This window comes from Coregonus clupeaformis, chromosome 7 (genome assembly GCF_020615455.1).
Source record: "Coregonus clupeaformis isolate EN_2021a chromosome 7, ASM2061545v1, whole genome shotgun sequence".
NCBI classification, from domain to species: domain Eukaryota; kingdom Metazoa; phylum Chordata; class Actinopteri; order Salmoniformes; family Salmonidae; genus Coregonus; species Coregonus clupeaformis.
The window spans coordinates 71456315-71476445 of NC_059198.1; the positions used below are offsets into that span (position 1 = coordinate 71456315).

General features: G+C 42.1%; 1 protein-coding gene across 3 annotated transcripts in view; it reads right to left on the bottom strand.

Moving 5' to 3' along the window:
• Positions 1 to 1148: 1148 nt before the first annotated feature.
• Positions 1149 to 20131, bottom strand: part of LOC121569135 (collagen alpha-1(XVIII) chain) — a 109247-nt gene continuing 90264 nt past the window's right edge. Inside the window, exons 17-41 of one of the 3 annotated variants that reach the window (XM_041879798.2) lie at positions 19783 to 19818; positions 19120 to 19161; positions 17941 to 18003; positions 17707 to 17742; positions 17486 to 17569; positions 17041 to 17106; positions 15977 to 16039; positions 14774 to 14863; positions 14639 to 14674; positions 14166 to 14219; positions 13890 to 13946; positions 9479 to 9538; positions 9316 to 9357; positions 8173 to 8200; positions 7176 to 7253; positions 6742 to 6767; positions 6541 to 6639; positions 5927 to 6071; positions 5752 to 5816; positions 5374 to 5502; positions 5220 to 5267; positions 4986 to 5015; positions 3940 to 4143; positions 3343 to 3458; positions 1149 to 2306 (exon numbers count right to left, since the gene is read on the bottom strand). In XM_041879798.2, coding sequence (XP_041735732.1) covers positions 2105 to 2306; positions 3343 to 3458; positions 3940 to 4143; positions 4986 to 5015; positions 5220 to 5267; positions 5374 to 5502; positions 5752 to 5816; positions 5927 to 6071; positions 6541 to 6639; positions 6742 to 6767; positions 7176 to 7253; positions 8173 to 8200; positions 9316 to 9357; positions 9479 to 9538; positions 13890 to 13946; positions 14166 to 14219; positions 14639 to 14674; positions 14774 to 14863; positions 15977 to 16039; positions 17041 to 17106; positions 17486 to 17569; positions 17707 to 17742; positions 17941 to 18003; positions 19120 to 19161; positions 19783 to 19818 — 1899 coding nt within the window. In that variant the 3' untranslated portion in view covers positions 1149 to 2104. The remainder of the gene's footprint in view (positions 2307 to 3342; positions 3459 to 3939; positions 4144 to 4985; positions 5016 to 5219; positions 5268 to 5373; positions 5503 to 5751; positions 5817 to 5926; positions 6072 to 6540; positions 6640 to 6741; positions 6768 to 7175; positions 7254 to 8172; positions 8201 to 9315; positions 9358 to 9478; positions 9539 to 13889; positions 13947 to 14165; positions 14220 to 14638; positions 14675 to 14773; positions 14864 to 15976; positions 16040 to 17040; positions 17107 to 17485; positions 17570 to 17706; positions 17743 to 17940; positions 18004 to 19119; positions 19162 to 19782; positions 19819 to 20131) is intronic. The other 2 variants (XM_041879799.1, XM_041879800.1) reach the window with 2 other exon arrangements.

The window sequence follows — 20131 nt, forward strand, 5'->3', positions numbered from 1 at the left end:
ACTGTATATACTAGGCGGTGTTAGAGGAAGGCCCAAAATATTGTCAAAGACTCCGGTCACCCAAGTCATAGACTGTTCTCTCTGCTACCGCATGGCAAGCGGTACCGGAGCTCCAAGTCTAGGTCCAAAAGGCTCCTTAACAGCTTCTACCCCCAAGCCATAAGACTGCTGAATAATTAATCAAATGGCCACCCAGACTATTTACTTGTCTTTATACTGCTACTCTGTTTATTATCTATACATAGTCACTTTACCCCTACCTACATGTATATATTACCTCAACTAACCTGTACCCCCGCACATTGACTCGGTATCGGTACCCCCTGTATATAGCCTCATTATTGTTATGTAATTTTCTTGTGTTACTTTTTGATTTTTTTTTTTTACTTATTAGTTATTTAGTACATATTTTCTTAACTCTATTTCTTGAACTGCATTGTTGGTTAAGGGCTTGTAAGTAAGGATTTCACAGTGTTGTATTCAGCGCATGTGACAAATAAAATTTGATTTGATTTGACATGCTTTCATCTGTCTAGTCATTTCTAGTCACTGATTACACTAATCACTGATTACTGATTACACTAATCACTGTCACTGATTACCGATTAAACTAATCACTGTCACTGATTACCGATAGCACTAATCACTGATTACTGATTACACTAATCACTCACTACTGATTACACTAATCCCTGTCGCTGATTACGGATTACACTAATCACTGTCACTGATTACTGATTACACTAATCACTGTCACTGATTACTTCAAGGAGGGGAGAAGGGAAGGATTCAAATAGGGCCTGTGTCTTGGTAAAGCCACCTACTGGAGTAAGGGGGAATTGCTAAAAAATCCATTGAGCCTCTACGCTACAGCGCCACATTAGTACCAAATTGACTACCATCACTGATTGACTCGAGTTGGCCGTTCGCAGCAGGTGGCCGTCCTATTGCCTCTGACCACAGAACATTGGCGGTAATATTCTGTTCATTTCCAGATTATTGTACATGTTCAATCGCCACTGTTCGTCGTACTGCGCACGGCCGACTTTCGTGTTGGTCTGTTTTGTCCTTTAACCACAGTACGTGGGTGGCAACCAGCGTCAATGTAACTGGATCAGGCTTTCAAAACAAATTACATCAGACTAATATTATTAAGAAAAAGAAAACATTTTTATTCAATAAGCACCAATTATTGTATAAAACATACTCTCACATACTGATCAAATCTCTGTTGTATAAAAATTCCATAAGAGTTGTCATTTTTTGTGGGGAATTTCTATATGATGGGTGGAATTTATGTTGAATCTAACTAGTTACCTATCAAATCAAAATTCTAGCGCAATAAAAGGAATGCTGTACAAAAACTACACATTTCCAAAAAGGCAAAAAACTGAAACAGTCACTTTGACAAACAAACTATAAATTACATACTTAACCTTAATCATTTGACTCATTCATGTTATGTGCGGTCAAGGTATAAATAAAACATTGAATTTAAATTAAATACTACGAGAAATTGTTGCTCAAATGAGAAATGTGTATAAAATGTATTTAAAAAACTGAAAGACAATCTTCATGGATATGAAGTGACAAAAGTATAAAACAAATCTAATACAGTGCATCAAAATTTATTTGGTGGCAATACTGGTTGTTCCCTTGTTGGAATATGGACGTTATGTTATGTGAAATGTGGTATTGGCCGTGGTCTAATGGAGTAAACATCTCTTATAGAATGACCTAATAGGACAACCTGTAAACACGACCAATCACTGGAAGACAAAAGGTGACATTTTGACTAGGAGAAATATCTTTAGTGAGAAAGAATCTTGAAAGTTGACAGTTGTGATTTGAAAGTTGGTTTAAAAAACTCTGCAAAGCCATGATTTGGAGCTGGTTTGACAGACAGTATCCCCACTTTAGCACCATCTCAGTCAATCAACCAACCAATCAGAGGATGGGAGAGGAATAAGTTGATGACGATGACGACATGTTCATAAAGCAATGATCATGTATTTACACCTTTCCAGAGTGTTAAGATGACAGTGGATGGATGGGTGGATGGAGGAATGGGGGGGCAGGAGTGGTAGAGACTGTTAAAGGTCTATTAAACGTGCTCTATGGTCTCGATGCAGAGAATAATTAACTCGTTGGAGCAGCTGCTTGTTTGCTGTCCTAGAAGGGAGCCTGAGGACAAATTGGACGACTGGCCCACGATGGAAATGTCGTTGACCCGCCACGACTCGCAGGACCGGTCTACCGCCATGTTGCCAAACGTATTGGAGCCATGCCAGATGCTCTTCTTAGGCCTGTTGGGAGCGATAGAAAAATATAATGGGAGAGTGTGTGGATACAGCATATACACAGGCAGATGTACACCAGAGGAGGCTGGTGGGAAGAGCTATAGGAGGATGGTCTTATTGTAATGGCTGGATTGGAATAAATGGAATGGAGTCAAACACGTGGTTTCCATGTGTTTGTGTTTGGCCATTTATTCAGCTCCAGCCATTACAGTGAGCCCGTCCTCCTATAGCTCCTCCCACCAGCCTGCTATGATGTACACACATAGAGTACATGTGAACACACACACACACACACACACACACGTAAAAAAATAATACAGCATACATAACAGATCACACAAACACCAACTAAAAGTTTCAATGACCTTCTATTTAAATAAACCTCCCAGAAAAAAAGTTTTTAAAAAACCTCATGGGACTTGAACTAATGTAGCCCCAAACTGAGCAGAGATACCCACAGATGCGACCTCAACCTAACAGATGACATCAACAACCCTATTGCTCTGCTCTGTCCCCTGCTATATCCATTCATACATGCTCTCAAATAGACCTCGCCTCAAAGTCAGAAAGTGTCTGTTTGAAAAAAATCTATAAACAGTAACTTTGGAGCCACAATTGCCAGCCTCCAGTCTCTGGTTGGTCGGGGCTGCTATATTTAACATGGCTGTGTATAAATAGGTTCAAAATAGAGCGAGGGTGGACATAGCTGGCTCACATGGGCCCGGGCTGAAAAACACCACGCTACAACCCCCGATGTCTGGATTGCGGTTGGGCTATCCTGCATTTAAAACTTCATTTTGTGGAAACACCCATGTCTGTCCCATCCCTTCTTCATGCCTCGCTCTTCCAAACCCATTTGTCTTTTGGTGAAGCTGCTTGGGTCGGGTGGGACTGTGGAGAAGATGAGGGGTGGATGAGGATGTCTACCTAGCCTTCACTCTTTAGAGACAGTGATATAGGATGAGTTGTGTATGAGGGTGTCCACATAGCCAAGAGCCCTGTGTCTGAGGAACTGAACTGAACATCTGTCTGTTTCACTGACCAGAAGGGGTCTGCCAATACGTCCCGTCCATCGAAGGAGTAGATTGGGATGTTTGGCGGGAATTTGCCTCCACCCCCAGTGAAGATAGACTTGTAGTTACTGAACAAAATGTCGCCCTGTGGATATAGAAAGGAGTAATTGAGTTGACTGACACTTTATTTGTTAAAGGTCCAACACAGACCTTTTTATCTTAATATTAAATAATTTCTGGTAAAAAATAAACCAAAATAATTTCTTAGCAAAGACCAATTTCTCAAGCAAGACTTTTGCTAGGACTGTCTGGGAGTGAATGGGGAGGGAAAAAACTGAAAACTAGCTGTTATTGGCAGAGAGGTTTGGAACTCTCTTTCTTATTGGTCTATTAACTAATTTACCACCAGGCAGGCCAAAACTCCATCCCACCAAAACAGGCTGAAATGTCAGGCGGTCTTTGCAAACAGCTCTTACACTAAAAGGGTATTATCATAATTTTCACAGTATTATTCCAACCTCATAGTTTGGAAAAATATATAAAACACAGGAAAATCATCCTTTTGACTGAACTGGTCCTTTAACACTGATCTTAGATGAACCTATGGGAAACAGAGGTTGGCTTACCCTGAGGTTGGTAACGGGGTAGCTCTCCCTGAACTTCTGTGGGACCAGGTCTTTATTAACGGCCCGGGGTTTTGGGGAGGATAGGAAGGCCCGATAATAAGCGGACAAGCCCATGGCCTTGGCCTGTTCATAGCACATCCTGTCTGCTATGTTGACCCCACCAAAGTTCCCTGTGTGGGGCTGGTTCAGAGCCACCATGTTGAGCTGAGGAAGAGACAGTGGAATAAGGGTCATTCATTAGTGTGTATTCTAAACCTCCACCTCACTCAGAGTGGTCCTTCGAGCCGGATACTACTCCAGGTGGTCAAGGTATCCAATAAACGAATGCACACACCCACATGTGCACACACACACACTATTCTCATCTCTCTTTGGTCATGGTTTCCCAAACTCAGTCCTGGTGCTAGGGCAAAAAACCAGGGGTGGGGTGTGTGTGTGTGTTGGGGGGGGTGCGAGGACTGAGTTTGGGAAACCATGATGGTCTTGTCAGTGCTGTTGAAATGGGAATGTAGCAGTGTAGCATGGTACAGTCTTCTTTTGTGAAATGTGGATCTAAATTTCTAAAACCTAAACCTGGCCTGCCTCGGGCTGTCCTTCAATGACAGCACACAGACAGTAATTTAGTCTAAAAGTGGAATACTCCAAACCACGGCAAAATCACATTTTGACTCCAGCTCATTTTGTGGCCAGACTTGAGCCAAACCGATGACTTGCTTTCAAGAACGAATAACAAAGATTACATTTCAGACTTATTCTCAATTTTTGCATCTAGCAGTTTACTAGATACAAACTAGAAAGCAGACAGTTATAAGAAAGTATTTTAATTGACTGTTTCTTTGCTCCAGTGCAACGTTTCATAAGAAAAAGTGGTGAAACAAAAGTTAAAGTAAATATTTGAGTAAGAAATAATTTTCAATAGAAGTGTAAATAAAGAGAGGTTTATGTTTTAAAAAACCTTTTATTGTCCCCCTATGAAATAACAAGAGCAAACTTAGCACAGTTGCAAACGCTAGGTCAATCTTGTCTTAATTTGTCAACAAACTCACCCCATATTTTCTGGCGCTGCCTGGCTGAGCCTAAGGGGGCAAAAGTGTATTACTAACTAGATTATAAACATAAAAAGCAGCAATCACACAGCATATTCTGCTATAAGTATCCATTATATGGAGGTCTACAATGCACTTTCACATAAACAATGCATTGATGTCAATGGGAGAATTGTGCAGAAAATTCATGCAGTTGAACATGTTCAATCCTCATCTCAACTCTACTGTTCTTACCTCGTCATTTAGAATGAGATTAATTGGGAGGGAGATCAAGTCACCAAGCTGTAGAGACAGAGACACAGATAAACACCAAACACATCAGTTTGTTTCACGGCTCATAGAGACACTATAGAGACATGGAGGAGAAGGACCAGAGATGCTGCTGTACCAGGACTTCCTTCCATCCCTGTTGCACCCGGATGTAGAGTTTGCCTGTCCCCGTGGTGAAGCTTAGGGTCCCCTCGCTGCTGTCTATCGTCTGTTGCATCATGACCTCGCTGGAAGGAAACGTCTTCAACTAAAGGAAAAACATAGAGAGAAACACATTATTAGACTGGGACGAAGTATAGGAATATAGTAATTGTTGGGGAGACCGTGGCCAGAGTGATTGAGGGAAGGACAGCAATATCTAGCATGTCAGAGGTTATTTGATGATGTGACGGAGCTGATGTGATAATGTAACAGAGTTGACAATTTTATGGTATGATGGGATGACATTGATGGGGCAGATATGTGGCGGCGTAACTGAGGGGACAGACTGACTGACCATGGCAGAGGTCCCAGGAGGTCCAGCCGGGCCAGTGGGGCCTGGTGGTCCATGGATGGTCACAGCTGGAATTAGAAAAATGGGAGACAAACACAACGGTAACATTTTATTATGTGATGCTAGTCAGCATATTGTACCATACGGAACATTTCACAAAGGGTGCCACAAGTCTTACCTGAGCCAAATCGAGAGGGGGTTCCGGGGGGTCCGGGACGCCCTTGGGGGCCTTGAGGACCAGGTCTCCCATACCCAGGAGTACCAGGAGATCCCGGAACGCCTGGATAGCCACGGGGCCCCATAACAGCTTCCCCTTTGGGGCCCTGAAACAAACCCAGTACTTTAGCAGATATTCATCTCCAAGATCTTACATTGAATTAATTAATGGAACATGGTGACTTATTGAACCCCATGATGCTGCGTGGTTATTTAAATGCAGCCAGTAGGAAAAAATCCCCTATTGTTGCATGCAGCATTTTAATTTAGTAAGAATTGGCAAAACAATGTATTATTTTGCACACAACTTGGATTTCCTTTCATGTCAATTCTGCGTTTTGCCACCGTGGCCAAATTCAAAATCCTCATTGCTCACACAACCCAATTGCCTATCTAGCACACCATCAAAAGAGGTCATAGACTGCAATAACGCCCTCAAATTAAGATGACACTGATTATGTACTATCTCATGTGTCTATGTTGTATCGTGATCTTCTCAGTAATTGTAATTGGTCAAAGCTGTGGTTGGTGGGCGGGGCTTTGGAAGCATATGGTCTCAATGGAAACGGGACTCACCACCAGTCCTGATCTCCCAGGCATACCAGGTGGGCCCGGTAACCCGGCCTCCCCCTTTTCTCCCTTGTCCCCCCTGAAGCCCTGGTCCCCTTTATTCCCCTGTGGATAGACAGACACATAGACACACAGACTGTGAGAGCTCCAGGAAGTAAACAGCACACACGCACGCACGCACACAGCAGAACCAAATATTCAACTTACCATAGTTCCTTTGGGAAGCATTGTAACTGCAGGAAAAACACATCATCCATTGATTATTAAAGATAATCTAATAATAATTTAAAAGTAAATAATATCCCTGTGTGCATGAATAATACCTGTGTCCTTATGACAGATTATAACATGTATTCTTTATATTAAAATTAAAACAAAATCATACTGTAGGTAAACAGTAATATATCTATCTATCTATCTATCTATCTATCTATCTATCTATCTATCTATCTATCTATCTATCTATCTATCTATCTATCTATCTATCTATCTATCTATCTATCTATCTATCTATCTATCTATCTATCTATCTATCTATCTATCTATCTATCTATCTATCTATCTATCTATCTATCTATCTATCTATCTATCTATCTATCTATCTATCTATCTATCTAATCTATCTATCTACCGTGACTCACGTGATGGGGCAGGCATCCCAGGGAAGCCCCTCTCCCCCTTGTCCCCTTTGGTCCCAGTTGGAAGACAGTTAGCCCCACCTACAGGTCACATAGCGAATAACAGGTGAGCCTTTGGCATTCATATCAGAGAATACAGCATAACAAAGTAATTGCAAATGGATTCATCAAAAGAACACGACTGGCTGCAAAAGATTAACGCAACCATACTTATCTCCTGAGTCCAAGCAGACAAAACAGAAAGTTAGTCTGTCTTTTAAAAATCACAGAAGATCAATACTTTTTCTTTGCAGTTACTAAATAATGATGATCAAAATTGGAAGTACTATCCAAAGGTGCAGAATGATGGGCAATTACTCTTCTTTTACGCATATTTCCTCAGACAATTTCATACACATCAAATCAAATATTATTCCTGACAATTTTTATTTGATTTTTTAAGCACATTCTGTGCATGATTCATTAATCGGTATCATCACAATCCAATTCCATATATTCAATGCAAAGGCTGGTTCCATTGGTGCACAGAAACACTATCCACAATAGAAATAAGGAAAGGTGAATACAATGGAGGAACACAACTGATATGAATGTATAAGCCTCAATCCACACCAAAGCAATGCTCTATCATGGAAGGTCACAATGTCGAAGATGATTACTTAGAAGTAACCCAACTTCATTCTCTGCATCTCTGCATGTCCTCAATATTGTAAAAGATACCATATATTGTACATGGTATGACACTGATGGAGTGATTTATACTTTTTTGCAGTATTATTTACTGATTGCCGGAAACAGCGAACACAATTGCATACATTTCTCTTCTGATGAAAACAATGTGTTGTATTCTGTGAACAGAACACTTTAACAGTGTATTTTGTATTCACTGATGCCATTTGTATTTAATGGTGAGAAAAACTGTAACAAAGAAATACATCTCATTTATTTATTTATGTTGTTCTGAAATGTTATGTCATATCCAGAAAGTCCTTCAACTCACCATTTGTTGAGCTCATAGAACCATTTATCTGCAAAAGTGAAACAAACATGTTAAAAGACATGAGACATATTGGATTTTTTTATGCAGGAACAAGAACAGGAACAGTGAAGCATGGAAACATCACATCATCCATTTCAGACACAAACAAAAACATTGTACATGATGAACAAGATGAATCCAAGACAGCTATTATACTGTATCTACAGTATATAATATTTCATATTATATGTTGAGTTCACAGTGGACGGGTTAATCTATCTGTATTAAAATGGAGAGTTAGAAGAATGAACAAAAATAACATCTAAAACATGCCAGTGACCACCACCACCCTGGATGAAATATGCTTTTTTAAGATGGCCCCCAAGAAAGACAGGAGATGCCAATCACACTTGGCTCATCTCACTTCTGAAAGACCTTACATAGTAAGTACATTCATTTCGTTATGTTGTATTTCAGAACACTATTAACCTGGTATTTACTACAAAATTACATGGTTATAAAATCTGGAATTCTTGGAAATTACCACACGTCTCACCAAATACCAGGCAAATACATCCTGCAATATAAACTGTTAACATTAATTGATTTTGTTTTGACACTAGTGCATCTGCTAAAAATGTAAATGTTGTAATTTTCATGAATGTTTAATATTCAATCTTGGGGACCATCCTGCATTTTGTTAGTGTCTTCCCAATGAAACACCAACCTATGGAAGAGCAAACCCACACCACATGACCACCATGTCCATATGGCATGCAGCATGCTAGGAGTGATCCTCTATTCACGCCTGGAATAGGTTAGGGACCATGGATGCAACATGCACATTCCCCTTTTATGATGGAGAAGTGAGGAAAGATACTACACAGATTGAACAAGTAACTGTGAGACAGAGAGAGAGAGAGAGATACAAAGTGTTTGTGTGTGTGTGTGTGTGTGTTTTTGTGTGTGTGTCTGTGAGTGAGAGAAAGAGAGAGAGAGCGAGAGAGAGAGAGAGAGAGAGAGAGAGAGAGAGAGAGAGAGAGAGAGAAAGAGAGAGTGAATGAGTAATGGAAAGAGTGAGTCAGAAAGAAAAGGTATACTCCACAGAGACAGAAAGACAGGCCTGAGCTCAGCCTGCCCACCGCTGTGCTGTCAGTCACTTACGGCCTTTTTGCAGTGTGGTCTGGGAGGGATGGGAAAAACTGTCTTCAAAACACGTAGGGGAAGAAGGAGACAGTGAGCACAGGAGAGCTACAATACCTGACGATGACATGGACAAACATGGATATAGGAAGGGGGTAGGGGGGGTCGGGGGGGTCATACTTACTCCTTTGGGGCAGTTGAACATTCCGGGACGTCCTGGAGGTCCGGGAGGGCCAGGGGGCCCCTGAGAACAGAGAGATAACAAGACAGAGAGACAGAGAGGAAGAGGAAAATTAGAGTTGAATGGACAACATACTGGTTCAGAAGTCCAATTCACATCCACCTTGGAGTGATCAAGGTCCTTCTGAATCACTCACCCACAAACCTTCATAGTGAAACAACCCTTGATCTGCACACATGGACTTCAGATATGACCACAAGGGCTCTGCCCTTTTGCCCTCCTATGAGAAAAGTGCCCTTTTAGATTGGTCGATTTTTTTCACTAATGTATTTTAATCTTACTTGTAGTCTCTTTTCTCCCCTGTTCTGTAAAGAACTGGCCATCAAACTAGCTAATTTAATCTTGGAACATTCCCCCTCCCCCGCTCCTCTACCCCCACGTGAGCGCGCACTGCACTTGTCCTCCTGCTGCTGCACAAGACACTACTGGCGCCTAGCGGTAGTATGAGTAGTGGCACATTGGCTACTTTTTGAGTTGTATGTATCTCTCACAGTCAGGGAAGGGTTCAATTAGACTGTTTTTAAGTAGGCCTACAACGCGGAAGTTAGCAGCAGAACAAACTCCAATCACAGGTAAAGATACTGCAATTTTGTTTGCGATTTGATGTCCCAAACATATTACTCATTATATGTCTGCTGCAGAGAGACAAGAGAGAGCATGAGAAAACAAGATTTGATCAGTCAGGGAAATAAAAGTGCTGAAAACATGTTGGCTTACTATTTAAAAATATGATGGAGAACCAGATATAGGATGAAAAATGCCTGAGTTTTGGCGCAAGTACAGCCATTTAGCGCTAGCTAATGCTACCTACAGTGGGGAAAAAAAGTATTTAGTCAGGCACCAATTGTGCAAGTTCTCCCACTTAAAAAGATGAGAGAGGCCTGTATTTTTCATCACAGGTACACGTCAACTATGACAGACAAAATGAGAAAGAAAAATCCAGAAAATCACATTGTAGGATTTTTAATGATTTTATTTGCAAATTATGGTGGAAAATAAGTATTTGGTCAATAACAAAAGTTTCTCAATACTTTGTTATATACCCTTTGTTGGCAATGACACAGGTCAAACGTTTTCTATAAGTCTTCACAAGGTTTTCACACATTGTTGCTGGTATTTTGGCCCATTCCTCCATGCAGATCTCCTCTAGAGCAGTGATGTTTTGGGGCTGTCGCTGGGCAACACGGACTTTCAACTCCCTCCAAAGATTTTCTATGGGGTTGAGATCTGGAGACTGGCTAGGCCACTCCAGGACCTTGAAATGCTTCTTACAAAGCCACTCCTTCGTTGCCCGGGCGGTGTGTTTTGGATCATTGTCATGCTGAAAGACCCAGCCACGTTTCATCTTCAATGCCCTTGCTGATGGAAGGAGGTTTTCACTCAAAATCTCACGATACATGGCCCCATTCATTATTTCCTTTACACGGATCAGTCGTCCTGGTCCCTTTGCAGAAAAACAGCCCCAAAGCATGATGTTTCCACCCCCATGCTTCACAGTAGGTATGGTGTTCTTTGGATGCAACTCAGCATTCTTTGTCCTCCAAACACGACGAGTTGAGTTTTATCAAGAAGTTCTATTTTGGTTTCATCTGACCATATGACATTTTCCCAATCCTCTTCTGGATCATCAAAATGCACTCTAGCAAACTTCAGACGGGCCTGGACATGTACCGGCTTAAGCAGGGGGACACGTCTGGCACTGCAGGATTTGAGACCCTGGCGGCGTAGTGTGTTACTGATGGTAGGCTTTGTTACTTTGGTCCCAGCTCTCTGCAGGTCATTCACTAGGTCCCCTGTGTGGTTCTGGGATTTTTGCTCACCGTTCTTGTGATCATTTTGACCCCACGGGGTGAGATCTTGCGTGGAGCCCCAGATCGAGGGAGATTATCAGTGGTCTTGTATGTCTTCCATTTCCTAATAATTGCTCCCACAGTTGATTTCTTCAAACCAAGCTGCTTACCTATTGCATATTCAGTCTTCCCAGATGGTGCAGGTCTACAATTTTGTTTCTGGTGTCCTTTGACAGCTCTTTGGTCTTGGCCATAGTGGAGTTTGGAGTGTGACTGTTTGAGGTTGTGGACAGGTGTCTTTTATACTGATAACAAGTTCAAACAGGTGCCATTAATACAGGTAACGAGTGGAGGACAGAGGAGCCTCTTGAAGAAGAAGTTACAGGTCTGTGAGAGCCAGAAATCTTGCTTGTTTGTAGGTGACCAAATACTTATTTTCCACCATAATTTGCAAATAAATTCATAAAAAATCCTACAATGTGATTTTCTGGATTTTTTTTCTCAATTTGTCTGTCATAGTTGACATGTACCTATGATGAAAATTACAGGCCTCTCTCATCTTTTTAAGTGGGAGAACTTGCACAATTGGTGGCTGACTAAATACCTTTTTTCCCCACTGTATATATTTACACTATATATACAAAAGTATTTGGACATCCCTTCAAATTAGTGGATTCGGCTATTTCAGCCACACCCTTTGCTGACAGGTGTATAAAATCGAGCACACAGCCATGCAATCTCCAAAGACAAACATTGGCAGTAGAATGGCCCGTACTGAAGAACTTAGTGACTTTCAATGTGGCACCGTCATAGGATGCCACCTTTCCAACAAGTCAGCTCATCAAATTTCTGCCCTGCTAGAGCTGCCCCGGTCAACTGTAAGTGCTGTTATTGTGAAGTGGAAATGTCTAGGAGCAACAATGGCTCAGCTGCGAAGTGGTAGGCCACACAAGCTCACAGAATGGGACCACCGAGTGCTGAAGCGCGTAGCGCGTAAAAATCTCTGTCCTCGGTTGCAACACTCACTACCGAGTATCAAACTGCCTCTGGAAGCAAACATCAGCACAATAATTGTAAAGTTTGGTGGAGGAGGAATAATGGTCTGGGGCTGTTTTTCATGGTTCTGGGTAGACCCCTTAGTTCCAGTGAAGGGATATTTTAAAGCTACAGCGTACAATGACATTCTGGATGACTTTGTGCTTCCAACTTTGTGGCAACAGTTTGGGGAAGGCCCTTTCCTGTTTCAGCATGACAATGCCCCTGTGCACAAAACGAGGTCCATACAGATATGGTTTGTTGAGATCGGTGTGGAAGAATTTGACTGGCCTGCACAGAACCCTGACCTCAACCCCATCGAACACCTTTGGGATGAATTGGAACACCTACTGCGAGCCAGGCCTAATCGCCCAACATCAGTGCCCGACCTCACTAATGCTCATGACTGAATGGAAGCAAGTCCCCGTAGCAATGTTCCAACATCTATTGGAAAGCCTTCCCAGAAGAGTGGAGGCTGTTATAGCAGTAAAGGGAGGATCAACTCCATATTAATGCCCATGATTTTGGAATGAGATGTTCGACGAGCACTTTTGGCAATGTAGTGTATTTTTACAAAATTGTTATGTGGATTTTTACAAATCTATCTTTGGAGTAAAATATCAATATAATATCGTCCTAAAATTATTTTGCGATATGTAATTGTATAAATGTTTTCCCCCATCACTAGTAAAGAGTTGTTACAACAGCATAGCTAACAATTAGCTAGCTACTGTAACAAGTTAGCTGATTTACATCATCTACATTCACTCTGATCAGCTGATAGCTGATATAGTTGCCCTCTCTGTGAACTGTAGACTAGGCTGTTTTTGCAAAAATAAATAAAAGGCCTATGCCAGAAATATATATGTTGAAATTTGGCTTCATGAGCCGTAGAGATTTTATGGGTAAATGTAAAAATACATTTATTTTTATTTTTTATTTCACCTGCCCCTCCAAAGCTCTGTGCACGGCCCTGACCACAAGTATATAAGGTCTGGTTAAGATTGGTCAGCCAGTTAAACCAACAGTAAAAGTGAAGTCTGAAACACCACAGCACATGGACGGACCTGAAAAACAAACACAGGGACTTCTGACACATGTTGAGGAAAGATGTCTTGTTAAACGTCAACAAAAGCTATTTTGTTTACGGGGTGCTTTCAAGTGCCCGTCGATAAATAAGCTGGATGTTTTTATCGTATGCTGGGGTTGTCTGGGCACGGGACTGCCTGTTAAACAACTGACCCCAATGCCAACGTGTCGACTGGCATCTTTACCAGCTGCGTGGTGAGTCGGTGACAGATGGTCAACCATGCGGTTCATGGGCCATGTGTGGTCTAGGTCTAATATTTGATGGTGGCTGAGTTGGAATGGAAAGGAATGGAAAGTGGCAAGGCACCAAACAGTTGCAGTATCGTTTGGCTCTGGCTAGGGGGCGCCACCTTCAGATGGCCCTAGTGCAGTGCTTCTCAAACCTTTGTGACTGTGACCCATCTAAAGAGGGAGGGAAGGAGGGAGAGGGTTCAACTCACCGACACAACCACAGCGTCTCCTCGGTCTCCTTTATGCCCACTTATTCCAGGACGACCCTGTAGCGAGAGACACACCACATCACCAATGGTCAAATGCATTGGAGTGATATGATCATACTCTGTAGTGCTGTGTATTTGTGTAACCCAATGGACTGCTCTTGGGTTTTAAAAATACACAATATGTGAATAAAATAATGTTTTACTGCTATTGTTATCATGTGTCGCCTACAATGCTAAAGGAATGGCTCAAATCATAATGTGAGGTACTGTACTTACCGGATGACCAGGATAGCCATATTCTCCTTTGGGTCCTACTGGCCCAATGGGACCCTGTAAAAACACAACAATAAATCAACCTTTGAAGGACCAGAACTGTTTCCCTTTGTATTTCTCTCCTCAGCAGGTGGACTGTGGATTAAGATACATCACAGGTCCGTAGTACGCCTGAAAATATGCATTGGACGGATAGGGGCCCAGATGCAGGCCTGTATGTGCGTATGGACTTGGCCTGACAAAAATGTTCCAAAACACTTTGAATGAAAGCAGCTGCGGCAACACAAAGAAGGGTTTGGGAGGGGGGTAGTTACTACAATGGGATTACTCCAAACTCAGTGTAGGGAACAACAACCCCCCCCACACACACACACACACACAGAGAGCTGTATTGGCAACATAATATGCACATGCACACGAGAGTCAGTTGTTTATTCCACGTCCGTTATCAAACTGAGAAACCAATAAAGTCTTACCGTCACGCCAGCTGGTCCAGGTACACCACAATCACCCTGCGAAGGAGTCAAGAAACAAAGTGAGTGTCTGACACAACTAGAGCCCAGGCAGCCAATGTGAACTTTGACCCAGGAAGTAGTGTGTGTAAGACTTACCTTGATCCCTTTGGGCTCCTGTGGCCCTGTGAGTCCAGACATCATATACCCATCAGCGGCAACCATGACCCCTGGCTCACCCTTCTCGCCCTGCAAACACACACACACACACACACACACACACACACACACACTCAATAAGACGATATGAATACTGTACATACACTTGCAGTCAGATTACAAACATGCATACACATGCGCGCACACACACACACACACACACACACACACACATACACACACACACACACACATACACACATGAACCCAAGGGTAATGTGCAGCACATGCATGTTGAAGCACCTTGAGCCCCTCTCAGTGAAAGGAAAACATTAGATAATAATCTCATTCATGTTGTTCCATGGACCTAGACTGAATCAGTTGTATATTGTCTATGGCTGCACAGTCTGGAACACATTAGCAGGCTTTTACACATCAATAGTGTGCAGCAACTGGGGTCCTAGCTTTAATCATGAGCACTGGTGTTGAGTTTCACACACTTTAATTGATTGGAATCCAAAGGGCTTGTATATTAGATGTTCATTCAATCCCGTTCGGATAAGGCCCCATAGCAGGTTATGCTATAGTAAAGAATGCTATAGTAAACCCTGCTATAGTAAACCCTGCTATAGTAAACCCTGCTATCGTAAACAATGCTATAGTAAACCCTGCTATAGTAAACCCTGCTATAGTAAACCCTGCTATAGTAAACCCTGCTATAGTAAACCCTGCTATAGTAAACCCTGCTATAGTAAACAATGCTACAGTAAACCCTGCTATAGTAAACCCTGCTATAGTAAACCCTGCTATAGTAAACCCTGCTATAGTAAACCCTGCTACAGTAAACCCTGCTATAGTAAACCCTGCTACAGCAAACCCTGCTATAGTAAACCCTGCTATAGTAAACCCTGCTATAGTAAACCCTGCTATAGTAAACCCTGCTATAGTAAACCCTGCTATAGTAAACCCTGCTATAGTAAACCCTGCTACAGTAAACCCTGCTACAGTAAACCCTGCTACAGTAAACCCTGCTATAGTAAACCCTGCTATAGTAAACCCTGCTATAGTAAACCCTGCTATAGTAAACCCTGCTATAGTAAACCCTGCTATAGTAAACCCTGCTACAGTAAACCCTGCTATAGTAAACCCCTAGTGGAGTTCTTAAACCCAAAACAAAGACAGATAACACAAACACACACATACCTTTAGGCCTGGAGGCCCCATGATACCTGCCATCCCCAAGTCCCCCTTTGGACCCCATGGCCCCTGGGAATAATCATAGTCAGTGAATAAACAATGTATGAATCATTTAAATAAAGAACTAAATTGAAACAGACAGCTACAGTGTATCTCTCTATCAGTGTGTACCTGTCTGATTGCACTGTATAAAGTTTGCACTGTCAAGTTCATGCCAGAAGTGTGGGCCGCATACTGTATATTTTGCAATAGAGAAAGGATAGACATAATACCATGGTAACCTACCAACAGATCCTCTGAGCAGCAAGAGAGAAAATCTGATTTGTTTTACTATCGGTCAGTTATTCACCCATACAAAAAACAACAGTCTGTTTCAAGGAATTATCTAACGGTTAATGTACCAAGGAATCCAACAAACTTAACTACACACTGTAGAATTAACCTCCATATCAGTCACAGATAAATACCTCAACATGCATCTCTTATAACCTGGACCTAATTGTCCGTGGGACACACAAACCACTGTTTTATGACCATGCATGACAGATATCATTACAGCAATTTGAAACAAATCTTTGATATGATTCCAGCCATTTCTCAACCTAATTGCTCTGGGGGTGCGAGTACGCCGAACCCAAAACAATATAAAAGGAGTTCTGTCATGTTATCTTGTTAATGCAAAAAACTGAGAGACCGCAGAGGCCATTTAAAGAGCACCACAAGGGCAATTGTAATCTGAAAAGATTTTAACTGAAGTTAACAATGTGTTGCTCTGTGATCATTTTAGGGGTGCACTTGCTTCAACTCTCGCCTGTGAAATGCTTTGTGTCACTGTTGACGCACGCACGCACGCACGCACGGACGCACGCACGCACGCACGCACGCACGCACGCACGCACGCACGCACGCACGCACGCACGCACACACACACACACACACACACACACACACACACACACACACACACACACACACACACACACACACACACACACACACACACACACACACACACACACACACACACACACCCACACACCCACACACACCACAAGCCTAAGTCTACTCACCCTGGGCCCCTGAGATTCCAGCACTCCTGAGAAGTTAAACACACCCTCTGTATCGTTGAGCAGGAGCTGAGGAGGACAGAGAGGAGAGGCAGTAACATCACTATCTACATCCACATTAAAACTGTCCCATCTGAGCTCATCAGTAGGGATGATAACAATGTCATTTGTAATGCTTGTAATTGCTCTAATAACAGCTAATTACTGTATAAGATTAGCTAATAAAATGAGCCTTCCGAAACTGAGATTACTGGTAATTTTAAGGGATTAAGTCATACTATACTGCCATTAGTGGGGTGTTAAAATTACAGCTGAGTAACTCAATAAATCAGAAGTAAACTGGATAACTGGCCCCGTACAAAAACACTTCTTTAGCCCCTAGGCCCTTGCCCCTAGGCCCTAGCCCCTAGGTCCTTCATGAGGATCTCTTCATGGTTGATCCACTTACATCCTGGAGGTTGATGACTGGTCCTGGAGGCCCGGGAGGTCCTGGAGGGCCGGGGAAACTGAGGCCGTCCTGACCTCTCTCTCCCTAGCACACAGAACATAGAACACAGGGTTAGAAGAACTAAGAACAGGGCCAGCTTGGTTGGCTCCAGAAAGCCAGTCGAAATCAATGGTCTTATTAACATATTGACATGAATGGAGTCAGCAGGAGTGATACTGTACCTTTGGTCCCATATCACCCCTGTCCCCCTTCGCTCCCTGCATGGAAGAAAGGGCAAACACTATAACGACAAAACATAACTGAAACCTGAGACCGTTTTATAATGAACCTACAACAACAAACGTAAAGGGTATAAAGACAGAATATAATATTTTAAAATCAAAAGAAATTCAAAAGAAAAGGCAAATAATGGAGAGAGATTGAATTGGACAGTAAAAGGCAGGTGAAGTACTGACCGAGTGCCCTGACAGTCCGTCCAGCCCAGAGGACCCTGCTGCTCCTGGAGCACCAGGCTCCCCCTAGAGGAACAGAGAGGAAATTGATTTATTTATTTATTAGGATCACCACTAGCTGTTGCTCATGTAGCAGCTACTCTTCTTGGGGTCCACACGAAACATAAAATATAACATTATTCAGAACATTAATAGACAAGAACAGCATCAATTTAAAATAAGAGGGCTTTTAGATCCGTTTTAGATGCCAGTGACCAACCCACATAGCATAGCCCAAAATGGAGGAACAATTCCAACTAACTACCTCATCTGTGTACCTATAATAGTATACCTCATCAATGAGTGAGACTTCAGAAAACCTTTTTATCTTAATGATGAAGGTGAATGACTCTTTCATTTATAAATCACATCTACAGTTGGGAATTTCACTATGGCATAGATGCTTAATGCTTTGTGAATTGCTGGACTAGGGGAAAGGGTTATGAGAGGCAATATTTCTAAATGCGAAACAACTGGTAATAGCTCAATTTCTCAATGCCCAATGACCTCCCATTCATTCAATCACAGCCCTAGTAGGCTGCAGAGTGCAATATCATTAAACTATCGTTTAGAGCAGGGGTGTCAAACTCATTTTGCCCTGGGGGCCGCATTCTGTCTTCAACGAGTTCCAGAAGGCCACACTGAAAATGTCTTATATTTCCTTGCCGTCAAAATTTGCAAGAAATTGTCTTCTATCCATCGAATTTTCGGTGCCCCCTGACTGTAGTGATTTTTTGCGAGCTGGACAGTCAAGAAACTGTATGAATATAGGTCCATTATCATTTCTACACAGTTTTGATTTTGTTTTAATCATTTGAAAGTATATTGAGTTAGTTTCCCCCCCTCGCATTAAAAAAAAACTGTAGTTAGTTTACATTGGACAAACTTTGATTTCGGGGTGAACTTTCTCTTTAATGCTATCTGAACTTTCCCTTTAACGCTAGCTGATGTCTCTATCAAGGTGGTGGTGCTGGTGCATGTGAGGTACAGTGCCTGAGACCTGGGCGACTGGCCCTGCCTGTGCAAAGACGTGTCAGAGAGGAATTCATTGGAAATTAGCAGGCTAATAGAAAGCACATGGTGTGGAAGGCTGCACTTCCTCTGAGAGGATGAATGGGAACCAGTTGAGTAGGGGGGACCCACCTTTACCGCTACACCAGGAAGCCCGTCCTGCCCATCTTTGCCCTGTGAAGGAGAAACAAAATGGCCGTCAGTATGGAAACCTTTTACAGGTATGTAGAACCACATATTCTGACACACACCAAATAGAAATGAACCCAAGCACATGCACACTCACAACAAATACCAACATAGTTATAGTTTATGCAGGAAAGTGAAAGCTTTACAGCCACATATGCAACAGATTAGTTCATTCTTAGAACCACTTGAAGCACATTATAAGTATTGCGAGATTTCAGTCCTATGATCTTATCCACCTGTATACTTGACTGACTCTGTGATTCATATGACTCATACTTTAAGTGGCGCGCAGTAGGATGTGAGCAAGTGGCCTTTCTAGATAAGGTGGTGTTTGTCATCCACCACAGTCAATGGTGAAACAAGTGAGTCACACTTTACCCCAAGGATCTAATACACATAGACATTTTAGCACATACACTACTGTGTGTCTAGCATACATGCGAACATTCAAGGGTCGTGAAAAGACTGCCGACTGCAAGTACACGTTGACTTTGATGTCTGGTTGAAGTGTGTTTTTGAAAGTAGATATTGTATTAAAACATGCCTGATAGGTACATAGAGTAAGCCAACTGTATCAGTGATATTAGACATGAGGGCCTACAGTACCTTTGGTCCTGGAGGGCCAGGTTTCCCAATAGGACCCTGTGGATAGCACCAGGTAAAAATGATTGTTAGTATTAATCATACAAATGTTCATATATACACTACCAGTCAAAAGTTTGGACACACCTACTCATTCAAGGGTTTTTCTTAATTTTTTACTATTTTTTACGTTGTAAAATAATAGTGAAGACATCAAAACTATGAAATAACACATATGGAATCATGTAGTAACCAAAGAAGTGTTAAACAAATCAAAATATATTTTACATTTGAGATTCTTCAAATATCCACCCTTTGCCTTGATGACAGCTTTGCACACTCTGGCAATCTCTCTACCAGCTTCATGGGGTAG